This window comes from Dipodomys merriami, unplaced genomic scaffold, assembly GCF_024711535.1.
Source record: "Dipodomys merriami isolate MVZ:Mamm:240054 unplaced genomic scaffold, mDipMer1.0.p SCAF_56, whole genome shotgun sequence".
NCBI classification, from domain to species: Eukaryota; Metazoa; Chordata; class Mammalia; order Rodentia; family Heteromyidae; genus Dipodomys; species Dipodomys merriami.
In genome coordinates, this window is record NW_027206135.1 from 6,338,215 (window position 1) to 6,356,507 (window position 18,293).

An 18,293-nucleotide genomic window follows, 5' to 3' on the forward strand; every position below is an offset into this window, starting at 1 on the left:
TTTACCTAACTTAGAGGATGTGTCTAGGTTCCTCTGGGAAGTAGGTTGTACACTTTGACATCAGGTTTATGTTTTATATTGTAGTTTATATTTATTTGTATTTCGCTATAGCACTCAATAAGTTATTGATACACATTGTTTTAAGTTAGGTGGAACCAGATGTGGGATTTTTGGCTCATGAGATGTAAACAAGGAATGAAAAGTGAAATATGACAAAGGTGAAAGAGGCTAAACATAAACAAAATCAGAAGGCGTGTCCTTTCAGCAGGGGATTGGTGGACCATGCCTGTAATTCTAGCTTCTCAGGAGGCAGAGAAGGATCCCAGTTTGAAGTTTACCTAGGCAAAAAAATCTGTCAGATTTTTCTTTTGTTTTGTTTTGTTTTTTTTTTGGTAGGTCATGGGACCTGAACTCTGGGCCTGGGCGCTGTCCCTCAGCTCTTCAGCTCAAGGCTAGCGCTCTACTGCTTCAGAGTCAGCCCCACTTCCGGCTTTTTCTGCTTATGTGGTGCTGAGGAATTGAACCCAGGGTCTCATGCATGCAAGGCAAGCACTCTACCACTGAGCCACCTTCCCAGCCCCTGTCAGATTTTTATCTGCAGTTAACCACCAAAATGCCTAACATGGAGGTATAGCTCAAGGGTAGAGCAAATGCTCTTTTTGAGAGGTGGGGAAACGTTTAAGTCCTAGTACCAGCACCTCCATGAAAAATCGTGATATTTCTATTTACAATGGTAAGTTTTTTCCACAGGCAACTTGGGTATACTTAGTATAATTACAATTAAATTACTGTAAAACAGAAACTACAAATAGCAAAGATGTTGATCATAAATTTCAATTACAAATGATCTAATGACATAAATATTAGCAGTAACATGGATAGCAACATTATCTATAGAAAAAGAGGGCATAGTCTGTACCCAGCCATTAGTCACAGTGAGAAGAAAAGTAATTCTGACATTTACGGCTCTGCTAACAGATCAAATGTGTGCAGGACTTAGTCACACCCCTGCTAGGGATGTTTGTAGAGCATGTGTACAACAGTTTCTATTATCTGGGTGTGTTTTGTGTTGTTGAGGTAAGACAATTCTGCCTTTTCTACTCTAGACTTGAGTGCTCCTTTCCCTGTGGTTTGATCGTTCCTCCTCTCTTACAGCTTTCTCAAAGTCTATAAAAGTTGCTAGTGGGGTGGACAGAGAACCCGATTTGGGGGTGGTGTCCAGGTATCTTTCCACCCTCTTATACTAATGTTTATTTTTCACTGGCTGGGCAATGGGACCAAGCAATTTCCATTCAAACGAACAACACAAAACACAACTTACCAAGTGTGGGTGAGTCCCACAGTCCGAGGCATTAGGAAAGATCTAGAGAATGAAAGGCATGAAAGAATAGCTAGATATGGAAACAACCCAGATGTCCCACCACAGATGAATGGATCCAAAAATTGTGGTATCTATACACAATGGAATATTATGCAGCCATTAGAAATAACAAAATAATGGCATTTGCAGGGAAATGGATGGAGCTAGAAGGAATCATGTTGAGTGAGGTAAGCCAAGAGCAAAGAGACAAATGGTACATGGTCTCCCTGATAAGTGGATGCTAAATCCAAAATGTTAGGTGATATGACATAACTAACAGGACTTAAGAAACAAAGAACTCCCACTCATCTGGTCAAACCACTACTAAATACCCCCATGCTGCTGATCACATGTATGGTGTATATGTGAACACCGTTATATGTTATAGACTGTGATAGACAATTTACTCCAGGAAAGTCAGAATGAACTTGTGACTTTAAATGAGCATCATTATTCCACAATACTGTGAAATTTGGGAAATTATGTAATCACTTAATCACAATTAAAAAAAAGGAACCTTGGGGAAGGTAGGGAGGGAAGGGATGGGAGGGGGAAAACAATGGAGGGGGTAATAATGCTCAATAAGTGTACTCATTACCTTACTCATGTAACTGTAACCCTCTGTACAGTATCTTTACAATAAAAAATTAAAAAAAAATTAAAATATGAATCACTTTCACCCTCAAAAAAAAAAAAAAAAAAAAAAAAAAGAAAGGCGTGAAAGAAAGCAGAGAACCAGGACAGGCTTTGATCATAGCTGCAAAGGTCAGAGCAGGGTCGGAGAAACAAGGAGCGGGTAATGTGGGGCGTTTTAGGTTTCTATACATTCTAGTGTGAGACTCTTCTTTGGAATTTCTTTGTCCTGTCCTGTAGGGGATTTATTGTCCCAACTGTCCAGTTTGGGACACAGTTTGCACTGTGAAGTGCAAACAGTCCTGTTTGGGGTTTCGCGGTAGGGTATCCCAGCCCTTCCAGCGCTTTCAGATAAGGGTTTCAGATAAGGCTCAGCTCTCGCTTTCAGATAAGGTCGGGGATGAGTTTTTCCTGAGAACAAGGAGGGCCCCGCGGGGGAAGGTGGTCAGTGGGCCCTGGGAGCAACAAGATTCCCATCTCGAGGACCTTTCCTAACCTCTTCCTAAGAGATAATGAAGTTTGTAGGCTGCGGCTTGAGATTTGAACCCAGCTAGTTAGGACGTCCCTACTGTAGGACGGACACACGTCCAATCAGGAGCCCTTACCTGCCTAAGGTGAGGAATTCGTTTCCTTACGCGACAATCTTCTGAGCCAATCAGAGGCCTGAATCCAGGAAACGAGTTGATCCGACCCAGTGGGGAGTAATGGGAAGGGCTGTACCTGGCTGCGGTGATTCACTCAATTGAAGGGCGGTTCTCTTAACCAATCAGAATGTGCACAGTATAGAGAACTGACCAATCGGACGAAGAAGGAGGGTTTAGGAGGGGCTAGACCTGGAGGCTGGAGTTTTACCCGAGCGCTGCAGGTTGTTAAGCTGTGTTGTCTCCAGGGCTCGGGCGGCTGTTTCTTCTGTCGGGATCTGATCGTGATGGGGACTCAGGCGAAAGCCGGGAGGAGTCAGTTGCTTTTCTTCACCTCAGTGATCCTGTGTAAGTTCCCGGAGTTTCAGTGGGTCAGGTCGGAGGTGGGAGGAAGGCGCTCCCCAGGCTCCAGGCCCGCGGGAGGGGAGGAGTCCAAAGTACTACCTGCCTCACCCTCACAGTCCTTTCCCACCCCTGCCTAGGATTTTTCCTTTGCTTCCCCTCCCCCAGCCTTGGAGAGCGGCTGGCTCCCCTTCCCCACGCCATGAATTGCGACCCCTCCCTTTACACCCGGAGCTAACTTTCCTGCGAAAGTGGGCCACCCTCTTTTAACATACACACCAAAAATAAGTGGGGCGGGCTGGTTCCAGTCCTTCAACTACTGGTGCGAGCGCTGGGACCCGTCCCACGTCTGTCGACTCAGCCCCCCCCCCCACACCACCTGCCCCCCCCCGACATCCACGGACCACCCAGAGGATCCAGTCAGAGCCTCTCACCCCTTGGCTTTCCTGGCTCCTGAGGGATTATCGGAGGAAACTGGTGGGGTGTGGGAGATGATGTGGGGAAATCTTCCCTGGCTTTTGCAGCGTGGGTTCTCTTGCGTCTTTGAATCTCTGAGTTGCCCTGGTTTGCTCTGGGAAAAGTGGCCAGGTGCAAAGTCTGAAGTGGAACGAAACTGGAATTTCAGAATTCCTTTTCTGGAATGACTACCGAGGAGTCCTTAAGAAATGTTGTTGACCCAATGACTCTTCCCTAGGGGAGGATGGGACTTTCCTCAGAGCCAGAGCCCTGCCCTCGCCCTGGCTGGGCATGGGAGTTCTTGTTTCCTCTGTAAACTCCCTTTCGGGTAGAACAATGAGGCTCACTTGCAGGGGCTTGCCTGTGGCTCTAGGTGTGTTTGTGTGGGGCTCAGTGTGGAAGATTGGTTTGGGCTTTCGTCAACCTGTGTCAGCACTTGTATATTTATCTGTCTAACTTTCTGGTGGTTTCATGCTACGTCTGAGTCTGAAGTGTTTGTACGCACACTTAGGTGGGTAGTTGTGGCAGAATGTTTTCTATGTGAGTCTGCTTCCCTCCCAGTTTTTATTTTGGGATTCAATCAATATTGGCATCTTATAAAGGCACTTCTTTTTGTGGTGTTTTTGAAATGTAGAGGAAGATTCCTTACACTGTATACAATTCCTTTGACCTTTAACACAAAAACGAACGCGGACTGGATTAGACCCCTAGCAGTTAAAATGCCCTGTATTGTCTAGATAAGGAAGTGGGTCTAAAGAAGGGAAATGACTTTTCCCGGCTGGCAAGAGGGTGGAACCTGGAAACCCGTTTTCTTTGCTTCCGTTTTTTTTTTTTATTATCTTTGTTTTCCTCTCTTTTCTCTTTTCTGGGTTTCTACACTTGTATCCAGCTTCTCAGCACACTATGGCACAAGAACTATTTGCTTCAGAATCTGTTGTTTTGTCATTTAATTTTTTTTTCTTTCCCACCAGGTTATACCTCCTTCCCACTTTTCCTTTTCATTCGATCCATTTACTTTTTTCCTCAGTCCCCCCCCCCCTTTTTTTTTGGTCGGTTGTGGGTCTTGAACTCTGGGCCTGGGTGCTGTCCCTGAGCATTTCAGCTCAAGGCTAGCATTCTATCACTTGAGCCACTGCACCACTTCCAGCCTTTTCTGTTTATGTGGTGCTGAGGAATCGAACCCAGGGTCTCATGCATGTGGGGCAAGCACTCTATCACTGAGTCACCTTCCCAGCCCTCCCTTTCTTTTCCTACTTTGCCTATTTTACTTCTATCCAGTTCTTAGAAATATTAGTAACATCCTTGGTCATGTTCTGGTTTTGTGTGGTACTCCATCCTCAATTGAGGGGGATCCTGAGGTGATTTTTGCATTAGCGAGGACAGTGGGTCCGAGGAAGTAACAAGTCCATGCTATAGAGGGCCTTGCAGCTTTTAAATTGTAGATGTGAGGGTGGGGAGTGATTTGGTTAGTGCAAATGAGGATGGAAATGGGAGCCAGCCTACCCTATCTGGATTCTCCCTTCTTTGTCTTGTTTATGACTTTGGGCTAGTAGCTCAGTCTATTCATCTATAAAATAGAAGTAATAATACATGTCCTATCCTGGTCATAAGGATCAATGGGAGATAATAGCTACATTCCATGTTCAGGAAGAGGTTATTTCTGGGTAGCTTTGGATTTTGTGAGAATCAAAGAATGCTGTCCTCAAAAGAGCAGGTCAGAGGAAGCGGGGAGGTTCCAAATGGTGAAAGAGTGGGAGCTCTTTTCTTTTCCTTCCTTATTTCCTTCCTTCGTTCCTTCGTTCCTTCCTTCTTCCTTCCTTCCTTCCTTTCTTTCGTTCTTTCTTTCATTCTTTCTTTTGTTCTTTCTTTTCTTCTCTCTTTCTCCAGTCTTGGGGCTTGAACTCAGGGCCTGGGCACTGTCCTTACCTTTCTGTGCTCAAGGCTAGTGCTCTCTTACTTGAGGCACAGTGCCGCTTCTGGCCTTTTCTATTTATGTGGTACTAAGGAATGGAACCCAGGGCTTCATGCATGCTGGACAAGCACTCTACCACTAAGCCACATTCCTAGCGCAAGGGAGCTCTTTCTTGAGCTTTGAATCTGAAGCATGTACAGGTTGCACCTGCATTCTTCCTTCCCTCCAGGACTGCCCCTCACATTGGCTTCTGCCATTATTGAGGAAGGGCCCACACCCGACAGGGGGACATAGTGGACAGGGAAGGGGAGCATACTGGGAGAGTTGGGCTTAGGAAAATGAAACTAGTCAGCCATAGTGAATCTGTATCTAAGACTCTGTACTGCCAGGCACTGTGGGGGCTCACACCTGTAATCCTAGCTCTTTATGAGGCTAAGATCTCAAGATTGAGGTTTTAGCCAGTCCCAGCAGAAAAGGACATGAGACTCTTTAATTTTAATTAATCAAAAGAGAAAGTATGGCTCAAATGGTAGAGCACCATCCTTGAGTGGAAAAAGCCAAATGAGAGCACAGTATGGAGAGAGGGAGAGGAAGAGGGAGTGGGAGGGGGAAGAGAGACAGCGGCGGGGGAGGGTGTGTGTGTGTTAGTTTTCAGTGTAACCATAAGGAAGGTGAACGAAGTTTGGGCCCTGGCTTTTTTACTGCTCCCTTATCTGTAGGGTTTCTTAGTCTTGAGCAATGGTGTTTCCTGCTGTTTCTGACTCAAGCTCTTTGAAACATTTCTAACGTGGGACTTGTCACCAAAAGGACAGATTGGTGAGTCACCCCTACTTTCCTTCCCAATACTTCCATGAAGAAATTGTTCCTAGTGAGTGGCCCCTCTTGAAGGTGGAAATGAGTGCTGATGGGATTCCAGCAAGTTCCTCTTAGCTTTCACCTCATTCATTAGCTTCTTTATGACTGGAGGTTTGTCTAAGATCTCCAGCCTAGTTCTTGTTTAGGATAAGGCTGGTGTGATTTTTCGTTATTTTGAATGAGTTAGTAGACAAGAGTTTGAGATTCAGAATCATGTCAAAGGGGCAGACCATCTCCCTCGCACTGTTCTTGTTATTCCTACCCCCCCCAGTTTGTGTATCTTTCCAACGTTTTGCTATACAGTTACATGATATATACATATATTTTTTTCTCCCCTCTCTTTTTATACAAAAAGAAACGTGTATATTAGATTGCATCTTATTTTCCTTAACATATTCTGGAGGTTCTTTTATGCTGGTATTTTAGGATTCATGGCCCTTAGTCACTTGGAATTCAAAGGGGCAACTCATAGCAATAGCTGACACCTACCCCTTACCTGAAGATAGACTAAATACTACACTTTCTGTGATAGATTCAGAAATAATAGGGCTTGTTTTTCAATATTAACATGGGGGTGGGTCTCTAAACTCAAAACGGATTTCCTTCTCCCGAGGTTTAGGAAAAACCTAGATGACCAAGGCAAAGATAAGTTGAGAACTTTTCTAGCACTGTGAGAGGTTGTGGAAAGCAGTCTGAGTGGCCAAGGTTGTGGTTTTCTAGGCACTGAAAACCAGACTTCATCTGCCTGGGAATTCCCAATAAGCAGGGTTTCTGTCTAAAGTCCAGGTGGTGTCATTTGTTTTTCGATGTGGGGGTAGGGCAGGAGGAAGCAGGAAGTTTGATTGTAGCAGGAAGTTTGATTCTTGGTCCCTGGAGTGAGGCCTGGGCAGGAAGTCATGATCTTACCTTGCAATGGGGAAATGGGAGAAGGGGGCTGAGGGTGTAGAACTGGAAAGTCTGTTGAGGGAGCAGGACGTAGAGACTACGCGAAAGCCTTCCTGTCCTATTGTATAGCCTTTAATTTACAGGGCTCAGCCAGTTCCATTGCCTGAACTTCGAGTGTAGCCAACACAATGGTGGCTGTTTAAATATGGCCCAGCCTGTTGTTTAGCTCACAGGCACATTCTGTATCTGATCCATTCCATTGCCCAGAAAGTGTCTGCCAACTGTGACTCTTCCCTGGGCCTAATTGCCCTCTGGTCTTTACTAAGACCAGTGAACTCACTATCGGCTTGGTTTAGTCTGCAGATGAGTGGTGGGGGGGAATGGGTGAGCCTGGGCAAACAGGAGCCCTAGGTCCAGGGACTTGTAGTATTGTAATGTCAGGTTCATTTGTTAATGTCTCAAACATTGGCACATTAGTGTTTAGTGTGTTCTAAGCATTGTGCTGGAGATTTGGGGGGTTGCAGTGAAAGTCAGCTGTGGTCCAGAAGCTGGGAAGGCCGGAGTATTGCTAATAATAGCATGTAGGTAAACTGAACCTAGGGAGCTAGTGGGCTTGGGGGCTGGAGTGGGGGGGGCGTTTATAGATAGAGGGGGTCTTTCAAGTTTGTACCAGGTGGAAAACCTGGATACCATTTTTAGTGAAAACCAGGAATTTGCCTAGCTGGCTTCCCTTTTCCTTCCTTCTTTTTTTTTTTTTTTTTTAAAGAAGTTCAAACTCATAGTGCAGAAGCAACTTAAGGAAAATTCAAATGATTAACGGATATATAGAGAAAACAAAGGGTGGAAGGAAGTAGCTTTTCTCTTGTGGGTTGGAACCAAGGCATAGCTGTTGGTGGGTTGTATTCACTGCTAGAGGTCTCCAAACCTTTGTGAACCACTACCCCTCCTCCAGTAGTGCCTCAGTATGGGGGGGGGGCCAGCTCTAGTGAAGCAAGTGCAAGCTAAGATCTGGGGAGGATTCAATGCTGTGATTTCTCAGATTCACAAGGAACTCCGGATATGTTCCCTGAGTGGAATGCAGAACAGAGTGCCAAGGGCAGTCAGGAAAGCACTAAATGAAGCAGGGTGTGGCAGGACACACCTGTAGCCTCAGCAGAGATTGCAGGATTATGACTGCACGTGCAAAAGTTAGTGAGAGAAATTAGCATATCTTACGTAGTAAGGTGAAGCTTGTGGTCCCTGGTAAGTGGGAAGCATAGTAGATGGATCACAGTGCAGGTCAGCCCTGGCAAAATGCAGGATGCTGTCCAAAGAAATGACTAAGGCAAAGAGGGCTGAGGGTGTGGGTGGCTCAAGTGGTAAAAATCCTGCCTAGCAAGTGCCAGTATTTTCACAAAAAGAAAGGAAGGAAGGAAGGAAACAGAAAGAAGAAAAAGGCACAAAACGTTTTGATAGCATACAGGGGAAGAAAGTACCTTTTAAGCTAGACATGGTGGTTCAGACCTGTATCCTAGACCCAGGAGGCTGAGGCAGATGTTCTGAGTTCCAGGCAGCCTGGGCTACGTAGTGAGACTCTGTGCAAGAAAGGAAGGGAGGAAGGAAGGAAGGAAGGAAGAAAGGAAGGAAGGAAAAGAAAGAAAGAAGGAAAGAAAGAGAAAGAGAAAGGCAAAGTGTATTTTAGACACTAATATGAATGTTCTATGTCTATGTCACTCCTGTTCCTCCTCTTTGGCGGTCACAGGAGCCTGCCTAGATTTCTTTTCTTTTTTTTTCCCCCAAATTCTTTATTGTGATTAAGTAATTACATAATTTTCCAAATTCTTTATTGTGATTAAGTAGTTACATAATTTCCCAAATTTCACAGTATTGTGGGCTAGTGATGCTTAGTTAAACTCACAAACACATTCTAAGTTTCTTTCTTTTTTTTTATTGTGAAAATACCATACAGAGGGGTTACAATTACATGAGCAAGGTAATGAGTACATTTCTTATCAAGCATTGTTGCCTCCTTTGTTTCCCCTTCCCATCCCTTCCCCCCTCCTCCCTCCCCATCGTTCTCTCCCCCTCCTTCGTCCCCCCTGACCCTCTGCCCCCTCCCCACATTCTAACTTTCATGGGGAAATCTATCGTGGTCTATAAAGTTTATGAGTTCTATGAGCTTTGACAATACAGTTATTTCTTCCACATCGAGTAATGTGTACATTTCTTTCCTTTTGCTTAGTGTCAGCTGTTCCCTCTTTCCCACTGGTTCCCTCCCTCCCATCGCTGCCATTGAGTTGCTTAGTTCTTTTTGGTCACTGTCCAGTGCAGCTGGGTTCTGCTATTGTATGGTTTTCCCTGATTCCCTCTAGTTCTCTGTCCTCCTCCTAGTTTTCCCCCGGTGTGGACATATATACCATATATGTGATTAGCAGCATGGGGTTATTTAGTAGTGATTTGACCAGATGAGTGGAAGTCCTTTGTTTCTCAAGTCTTGTTAACTTTGTCATATCACCTTATATTTTGGATTTAACATCCACTTATCAGGGAGACCATGTGCCGTTTGTCTCTTTGCTCTTGGCTTACCTCACTCAACATCATTTCTTCTAGTTCCATCCATTTCCCTGCAAATGCCATTATTTTGTCATTTCTTTTTTTTGCGGGGGGGTGGGGGTGTCCAGTCGTGGGGCCTGAACTCTGGGCCTGGGCACTGTCCCTCAGCTCTTCAGCTCAAGGCTGGCACTTTACTGCTTGAGCCACAGTGCCACTTCCAGCTTTTTTCTTTTTTTGCTTATGTGGTGCTGAGGAATTGAACCAAGGGCCTCATGCATGCAAGGCAAGCACTCTACCACTGAGCCACCTTCCCAGTCCCTATTTTGTCATTTCTAATGGCTGCATAATATTTATTGTGTATACATACCACAGTTTTTGGATTCATTCATCTTTGGTGGGGCTTCTGGATTGTTTCCATATCCTGGCTATTGTGAACTGTGCTGCAAAAAACATGGAGGTGCACGTGTCCTTGTATACTGGTTCCTGTTGTTCAGGATAGATGCCTACAAGTGGTATGGCTGGGTCATAGGGGAGGTCAATATTTAGCTTTCTGAGGACACTCTAGACTGCTTTCCAAAGTGGCTGTATAAGTGTACATTCCCACCAGCAGTGTAATAGGGTTTCGTTTCTCCACATCCCCTCCAGCATTTGTCATTGGCTGACTTTAGGATGTGGGCCATTCTGACTGGGGTAAGGTGGTATCTCAGGGTTGTCTGTATTTGCATTTCCTTTACAACCAGGGGTGGTGAACATTTCCTCATGTGTTTCTTTGCCATTTTTATTTCTTCTTCTGAGAAGTCCTTCTTTAGTTCCCTTGCCCATTTAGTAATTGGTTTGTTGGGTTTGGGAGGGATTAGTTTCTTGAGTTCCCTGTATATACTGGATATTAACCCCTGTCTGATATATTGCTGGTAAATATTTTTCCCCAGTCAGTTGGCTGTCTTTCTAGCTTGGTTGCTATGTCCTTAGCTGTGCAGAAGCTTTTTATGAGCCTGCCTAGATTTCAAGAGGAAGGAACTTAGTCTCCCTCTCAGTTCTAAAGTATATAGGAGGAGAGACATACATAGCTTGACCTGCTCCTCCTTTTCCAGTAGTGATTGGATCCAGGTCCTCATGGTTTCCAGGTTGAGCTATTCTCCCAGTCTGATCATGATCATTTTGAAAAATACAATTTGCCACATGTGTTTTATTATTCAAATACATGTTTTACAGGAATTATATCTGTGCTATATTTGTACTGGGGCTTGAACTCAGGGCCTTCATTTGTGCTGGCCAGGCTTCTACCATTTGTGCCTCCAGCCTGGCATTTTGGTTAATTAGAGATGTAGTCTTGCTTTTTTTTTTTTTCCCCCCCAAGCTGGCCTTAATCCACCATCCTTGGAGCTTAGCCTCCAGAGTAGCTAAGATGATAAGTGTGAGCTACTGAGGTCCAACTTCGGAAAGTTTTTTTTTCCCCCTAGGGCTATCCTTGAACTATGATTCTCTTGGTATCTGCCTCCAAGTAGCTGGGCTTTAATGAAGTGTGTGCCACTATGAATTTTATGGAGCTCATTCTCAGCACAATGAGTCTGAAATAACTATAGTATATTGTTAAAATTGCTCTATTTTATTATGAGTTACTGTTGTGTTTTCTGGTGTTTTTGTTTTTGTTTGTTGTGACAAGGTTGGGTTGTGATCCTCCCTCCTATGCCTCCCAAGTGCCGGGATTAAAGGTGAGCACCGCTATTCCTGCCTGTTGTGAACCTTTCATTGTTTTTAATTTATACATTAAACTTTATCATAGATATACAGAGGAGGAAGCATAGTACCCATAGGGTGGGGTCAGTACAGTCTGAGGGTTTGAGCATTCGTGGAACACCTTGGCATCCACCCCCTGAAAATTGGGGAGGAGGTGGACACTATCAACTCTTGAAAATCTGTCCTGTCTTGTGAAAAGATGTGATTTAGCTGTTAATTCCTTGTGGTTATTTATTTATTTATTTATTTTTGCTGGTCATGGGCCTGAACTCTGTGGGTCTGGGCACTGTCCCTCAGCTCTTCAGCTCAAGGCAAACTCTCTACTACTTGAGCCACAGCGCCACTTCCAGCTTTTCTGCTTATGTGGTGCTGAGGAATCGAACCCAGGACCTCATATGCCAGGCAAGCACTCTACCATTGAGCCACTTTCCCAGCCCCCTTGTTGTTATTTTTATTGATTTATTTTTACGTTTCCCTTCTCTTTTCCCAACTCCTCTTCTACAAACTCCCACCCTCTGTATGGTTCTTTTACATACTTTATTGTTGTTCGCAATTAGTATCACTAATCTGTCGTAGGCTCTGGTTTCCTTCTGCCAATTTTCTTCCATCTGTCTATCTATCTATCCTATCTATCTATCTATCCTATCTATCTATCTATCTATCTATCTATCTATCTATCTATCTATCTATCTATCTATCTATCTATCTATCATCTATCTATCTATCCTATCTGTCTGTCTGTCTGTCTGTCTGTCTGTCTTTCTATCTATCTATCTACCTATCTATCTATCTTATCTATCTGGTTGTGGGGCTTAAACCCAGGGCCTGAGAGCTGTCCCCTAGCTTTTTTGCTCAAGGATAGCACTCTACCACCTTGAGCCACAATGCCATCTGGTTTTCTGGTGGTTAATTGAAGATAAGAGTTTCATGGACTTTCCTGCCTGGGCTGGCTTTGAACCATGTTCCTCAGATCTTACCCCCCTGAGTAGCTAGGATTACAGGTGTGAGCTTTCAGTACCTGACCTTTTTTTTTTTGCTTCACATTTGCTACCACTTGAATCATATCTCTAGTCCTTTTTTACTCTGGTTCATTGTTTTCCCTCAGAGGGTCTCATGATTGTTAGGGCCAGCCTTGGACTGTGTTCCTCCTACCTGTGCCTCCCATTAAATCTGGCATATTTGTTGAAATGAGATCTTGATGAAGCTTTCTTTCGGCTTCCTCAATCCTCTATGCTTGGGAGCTTATGGTAGGCCTGTCTAACATCTTGATGATATCATAGTCTCAGTTCTGTCATCTAACTTTACCTTTAAAAGTTTTTTTTTTTTTTTTTTTTGGTGCCAGTCCTGGGACTTGAATTTAGGGCTTGGGCAGTGCCCCTATGTTTTTTTGCTCAACGCTAGTCCACCACTTGAGCCACAGCTCCAATTCCAGCTTTTTAGTTGTTATTTGAAGAAAAGAATCTCTTGGATTTGTCTTCTTGGGCTAGCTTTGAACCCTGATCCTTAGATCTCAGCTTCTTGAGTAGCTAGGATTACAGGTATGAGCCACCAGTACCAAGCAGGTAAAACCACATATCTATAGGGATTTAGCAACAGCCTATGAGCAGTTTGATGAACTGATCATGTATATAACATATATATAACATTCATATATAACATTCATGTTATGATTCACCTACTCCTGATTACCTCTTGGGAACAAGTAACAGAAGACATTTTGGGAGGATGTTTTCTCCCCAAGGGCCTGAGAATGCTTCCACTTAAAGCTTAAGGCTAAAAAGAGAAAGGCAGTATATATTATTATTATTGTTTTTGGTATAGTTGTGGTAGTTGATACATACTGGAAATAGGTTAGGTTAGTTACAATCTTAACCCTGTCATCTACTAGCTTTGTGACCTTGAGCAAATCACTAAACATCTGCAACCCAATAACTCACGTAAGAGGAGAGCAATCCTATTATCTTTTTCACTATATTTTGCAAGGCTTTAAAGGAGTTACATAACTACCGAAATTGGAGTATCTGGTACCTAGTGAATATTAAAAAAAATGTTAGCTGCCATTGTTCAATGATTTTCTTGGGCAAACTCAGTAATGTGTGGTTGGAATTAAGATATGATGAATTAAGGGTATGGAGTAATAAGCTTTGTACTCCTCAAGGCTTATGTTGATCCTTCCATTATACAGAAATGTCATCATGGTCTCTGTTTACTTTTTTGTGTATGCTGGTAGTGGAGCTTGAACTCCGGGCCTAGCTGCTTATTACTTAGCTTCTTTACTTAAGGCTGGTACTCTACTACTTGAGCCAAACCTCCACTTCCAACTGTTTGCTGGTTAATTGGCGCTAAGAGTCCAACATCAAGCCTTTTGTTGTTGTTATTATAATTGGATTTGAGCTGAGGGCCTTGCCCTTCCTTACTCATTTGATTTCCAGGGTTTGAACTGGCTTGCTTGTTCTGCTCTGCCTCTTTTTTTTTTTTGTCGGTCATGGGGCTTGAACTCTGGGCCTGAGTGCTGTCCCTCAGCTCTTCAGCTCAAGGCGAGCGCCCTACCACTTGAGCTACAGCGCCACTTCCAGTTTTCTGGTGGTTTATTGGAGATAGGAGTCTCACGGTCTTTCCTGCCCGGGCTGGCTTTGAACCGCGATCCTCAGATCTCAGCCTACTGAGTAGCTAGGATTACAGGCGTGAGCCACCAACGCCCGGCTCTGCTCTGCCTCTTGAGTCACACTGTTATTCTAGCTTTTTGCTGGCTAATTGGAGAGATGGAGTCTAGTATACTTTGCTGCTCAAGATGGCTTACAGGTCGGCGTCACTGGTGCCTGGCTGTGCCCGGTCTTTGATCTGCCTGTTTTAGGCTTCCTGTCATAGCAAGGGTGACAGGTGCATAGCACCATGGCCAGTTTTTTCTGCTGAGATGGAGTCTCATGGGCTTTTCTGTATAGATTAGCCTCGAATCATGATCCACCTGTTCTTAGCTCCCAAGTAGCCAGGATTACAAGTATAAGCCATCAGTTTATATTTGTAGTCAGCTTTTTTTTTTTTTTTTTTTTTTTTTTGTCAGTCGTGGGGCTTGAACTCTGGGCCTGGGTGCTGTCCCTCAGCTCTTCAGCTCCAGGCTAACACTCTACCACTTGAGCCACAGCTCCACTTTCAGCTTTTTCTACTTATGTGATGCTGAGGAATAGAACCCAGGGCCTCATGCATGCAAGGCAAGCACCCTACCACTGAGCTACTGAGCTACATTCCCAGCCCTGCTCCTAAGTTTTGCTACCATTTTTGAACTTGCTTTAGAAGACCTAATACTTCTTGCCCATTTGCCTTTTCTTTCTTTCTTTCTTTCTTTTTCTTTCTTTCTTTCTTTCTTTCTTTCTTTCTTTCTTTCTTTCTTTCTTTCTTTCTTTCTTTCTTTCTTTCTTTCTCCTTCCTTCCTTCCTTCCTTCCTTCCTTCCTTCCTTCCTTTTTTTTTTTTTTGTTGGCTGTGGGCTTGAACTCTGGGTTTGGGCGCTGTCCTTGAGCTCTTCAGCGCAAGGCCAGCACTCTACCACTTGAGACATAGCGCCATTTCTGGTTTTCTAGTGGTTTATTGGAGATAAGAGTCTCACCAACTGTCCTGCCCGGGCTGGCTTTGAACCGAGATCCTCAGATCTCAGCCTCCTGAGTAGCTAGGATTACAGGCGTGAGCCACTGGCACCCGGCTTTTCTTTCTTTTGTGTGTATGTATGTGCATGCTCCAGTAACTTGGGCTTGAACTCAGGGCCTGGTGCTCTTGCTTCGTTTTTCTGCCCAAGCCTAGCTTTTTATCACTTGAGCCACACTTCTCTTTCTGGCTTTTTGTAAGAGCCTCATAGATTTGTCTGCCTGGGCTGTCTTTGAACCTTGATCCTCAGATTTCAGCTTCCCAAGTAACTGGCTGGGATTATTGGCATGAACTGTTGCCAACTGTTGCCTAGCCTTTTTTTGACTTTTGACCTTGTTTTCTCTCCCAGAGGTCTGTAGGTGTTTGTGCGCAATCATCCTGCATGCAGAAAACCAGCCTTAGCATTGAACATGTAACACCTACAGGCAGGGTTTTGGAGCAGAGATCAGCCTCGAGCAAAATAACAAATGGGAATTGCCATGCACAGAAAACTTTGCTTTATTTAGTTATTTTTTTGGTATATAGTTTTTATTGTAAAGATACTGTACAGAGGGGTTACAGTTACATGAGTAAGGTAATGAGTACATTTCCTATTGAGCAGAACTTTGTTTTAAAGCAAGCAAATTTAAAAGCAATTAGAAAATGTTATAAAACTAAGTTTGAAAGGGTTAATAGAATGGAGCCTTTTATTTATGAATTTATTTATTTTTGGTCAGTCATGGGGCTTAAATTTAGGGGACCTGGGTGCTGTCTCTGAGCCCTTTTGCTCAAGGTTAGTGCTCTACCACTTGAGCCACAGTCCAGCCTCTGGTTTTCTGGTGGTTAATGGGATAAAAGAGTTTCACAGACTTTACTGCCCAGGCTGTATTCAAATTGTGATCCTCAGGTCTCAGCCTCCAGTAGCTAAGATGACAGATGTGAGCCACCAGTGCCTGGCTCTTAATATATATATATTTTTCTGCAAATAAACTTTGAACACTTAAAAAAAAAAGATGCTGCAGGGGGGAAAAAGATGCTGGAACTGGGCACTGGTGGTTCTTGCCTGCAACATAGCTACTAAAGAGGCTGAGATCTGAGGATTATAGTTTGAAGACAGTTGGAACAGGAAAGCCCACACAACTCTTATTGCCATTAACTACCCAAAAAGCCAGAAGTGTAGCTGTGGAATGCTAGCTAGCCTTGAGCAAAAAAGCTCAAGGACAGGCCCAAGCCCTGAATCCAGGTTTTGTACCTACACGGTCTCTCTTTCTCTGCTACTATTAGAATTTTTAAGGAAATTGGGCTTTTATTAATATTCTACATGGATCAGCAAACTTTTTGCATGTCAGCTTGTACTACTCACTATGCTAAGGGTTGAGTACTTAGAATAATAAATAACACATGATTTCTGTTCCCTGGAGGTTTTCTGTCTGGTAGGGGAGACGTACGTATTTACAATGATGTCATTGTAATGTGGGAAGTGCTTTCACAGTGTTTTGCATGGGATAATGAAAGCCTGGGAAAGGACCTTAAGCTGTCTGGGTGAGGATTGGAGTGTGGTAGTTCATTTCCTGGAAAATAATTCAGATGAAAAGTCACCAGCCTAGTAAGAGAGGAAGAGTATGCTCCACCACAGAAATAACACAACTGAGGCTGACATTGTGAAATAGCCATCTTTGCTGGGCAGTGCAAGTACTTTTGTATTTTGTAATGTAAATTGCGACAGTGGACTGGGTGAGAAGATTGTAAGTTTATCACAGGGCCAGCTAGCACCAGAACTTTCTTAGCTTATTGGAATTTTTTTTTTTTTTTATCTTAGAGAAATGTGGAATCATCAAAACCTTGGAATAGGTCAGATTTTTTTCTTTTTGTCAGTCGTGGGCTTAAACTCTGGGCTTGGGCACTGTCCTTGTGCTCAAGACGAGCGCTCTACCGCTTAAGCCACAGTTCCACTTCCAGTTTTCTAGTGGTTTATTGGAGTTAAGAGTCTCACGGACTTTCCTGCCTGGGCTGCCTTTGAACCGCGATCCTCAGACCTCAGCATCCTGAGTAGCTAGGATTACAGGTGTGAGCCACTGGCACCCAGCAATAGATCAGATTTTTAGGAAGGATTTTAGAGTGGCAAAAGATTCTGCAGTCAGACTGTATTGGTTTGAATCTTTACCAAGTCACTATTTGTCATTCAGCAGGTGTTTTAACTGCTGTCTGCTTCAGCAGTTAAGAAAATGGGGGTAGCTGGACATGGTGGCTCATATCTGTAATCCTGGCTACTCTGGAGCCTAAGATCTGAGGATTGTGGTTTGAAGTCAGCTAAGTTAGAAATGACCCTGAGACTTTTTTTTTCCCCCTTTTGGTTGTTGGACTTGAACTCAGGGCCTGGGCTCTTTTGCTCAAGGCTACACTCTACCAATTTGAGCCACAGCCCCAATTCTGGTTTTAATTGGAGATAAGTCTCAGGGATTTTTCTGCCCGGCTAGCTCCGAACCAAAATCCTCAGATCTTAGCCTCCTGAGAAGCTAGGATTACATGTGTGAGCCACCAGTACCTGGCAGTGAGACTCTTTTTATCTCCAAATAACCAGCAAAAAGCCAGAAGTGGAGTGCAAGAGGCCCCCCCCCACCCCTGGCCGCCCTCCCCCCCCCCCAAAAAAAATAGAAGTAATCCAATTAGCATAGTCATTATCAAGAAAACAAAAATAACAGATACTGGCAAGGATGCAACCAAAAAGGAACCCTAATACGCTGTTGATGGGAATGTGAACTTGTTCGACCACTCTGGAGAGCAGTGTGGAGGTTCCTAAAAAAAAATTAAATGTAGCGGGCTGGGAATGTAGCTTAGTGGTAGAGTGCTTGCCTAGTATGTATGAGACCCTGGGTTCGATTCAGTACCACGTAAAAATAAAAAGCCAGAAGTGGTGCTGTGGCTCAAGTGGTAGAGTGTTTGCCTTGAGCAAAAAAAGCTCAGGGACAGTGCCCAGACCCTGATTCAAGCACCAGGACTGGCAAAAAGAAAAAGAAAAAAAGAAAGAGAAAGAAAGACAGAAAGAAAGACAGGAAGGAAGGAAGGAAGGAAGGAAGGAAGGAAGGAAGGAAGGAAGGAAGGAAGGAAGGAAGGAAGGAAGGAAAGAAGGAAGGAAGGAAGGATTTCTGAAAGAGGCTAAAATGGTTGTGTGTTCCATTTCATATTGTGTTCATGACCCTGTTGATTACCCAATATCCACTCTCTCTTCTTTTCATTCAAAACTTCCCACTGCTGGGTGCTGCTGGCTCACAATTGTAATCCTAGCTACTCAGGAGGTTGAGATCTGAGTACCATGGTTCCAAG

General features: G+C 44.0%; 1 protein-coding gene and 1 long non-coding RNA gene across 2 annotated transcripts in view; one reads left to right on the top strand and one right to left on the bottom strand.

The window, feature by feature from the left end:
* LOC138812228 (uncharacterized) lies at window positions 1-3,084 on the bottom strand. Its single transcript, XR_011367570.1, has 3 exons — window positions 2,599-3,084; window positions 1,322-1,363; window positions 1-338 (listed from the first exon to the last, which is right to left on the bottom strand). It is a non-coding gene; the product is annotated as an uncharacterized lncRNA (long non-coding RNA).
* Window positions 2,823-18,293, top strand: part of F11r (F11 receptor) — a 26,824-nt gene continuing 11,353 nt past the window's right edge. Inside the window, exon 1 of the mRNA XM_070000260.1 lies at window positions 2,823-2,982. Within this exon, the coding sequence (XP_069856361.1) occupies window positions 2,922-2,982 (61 nt within the window). The 5' untranslated portion in view covers window positions 2,823-2,921. The remainder of the gene's footprint in view (window positions 2,983-18,293) is intronic.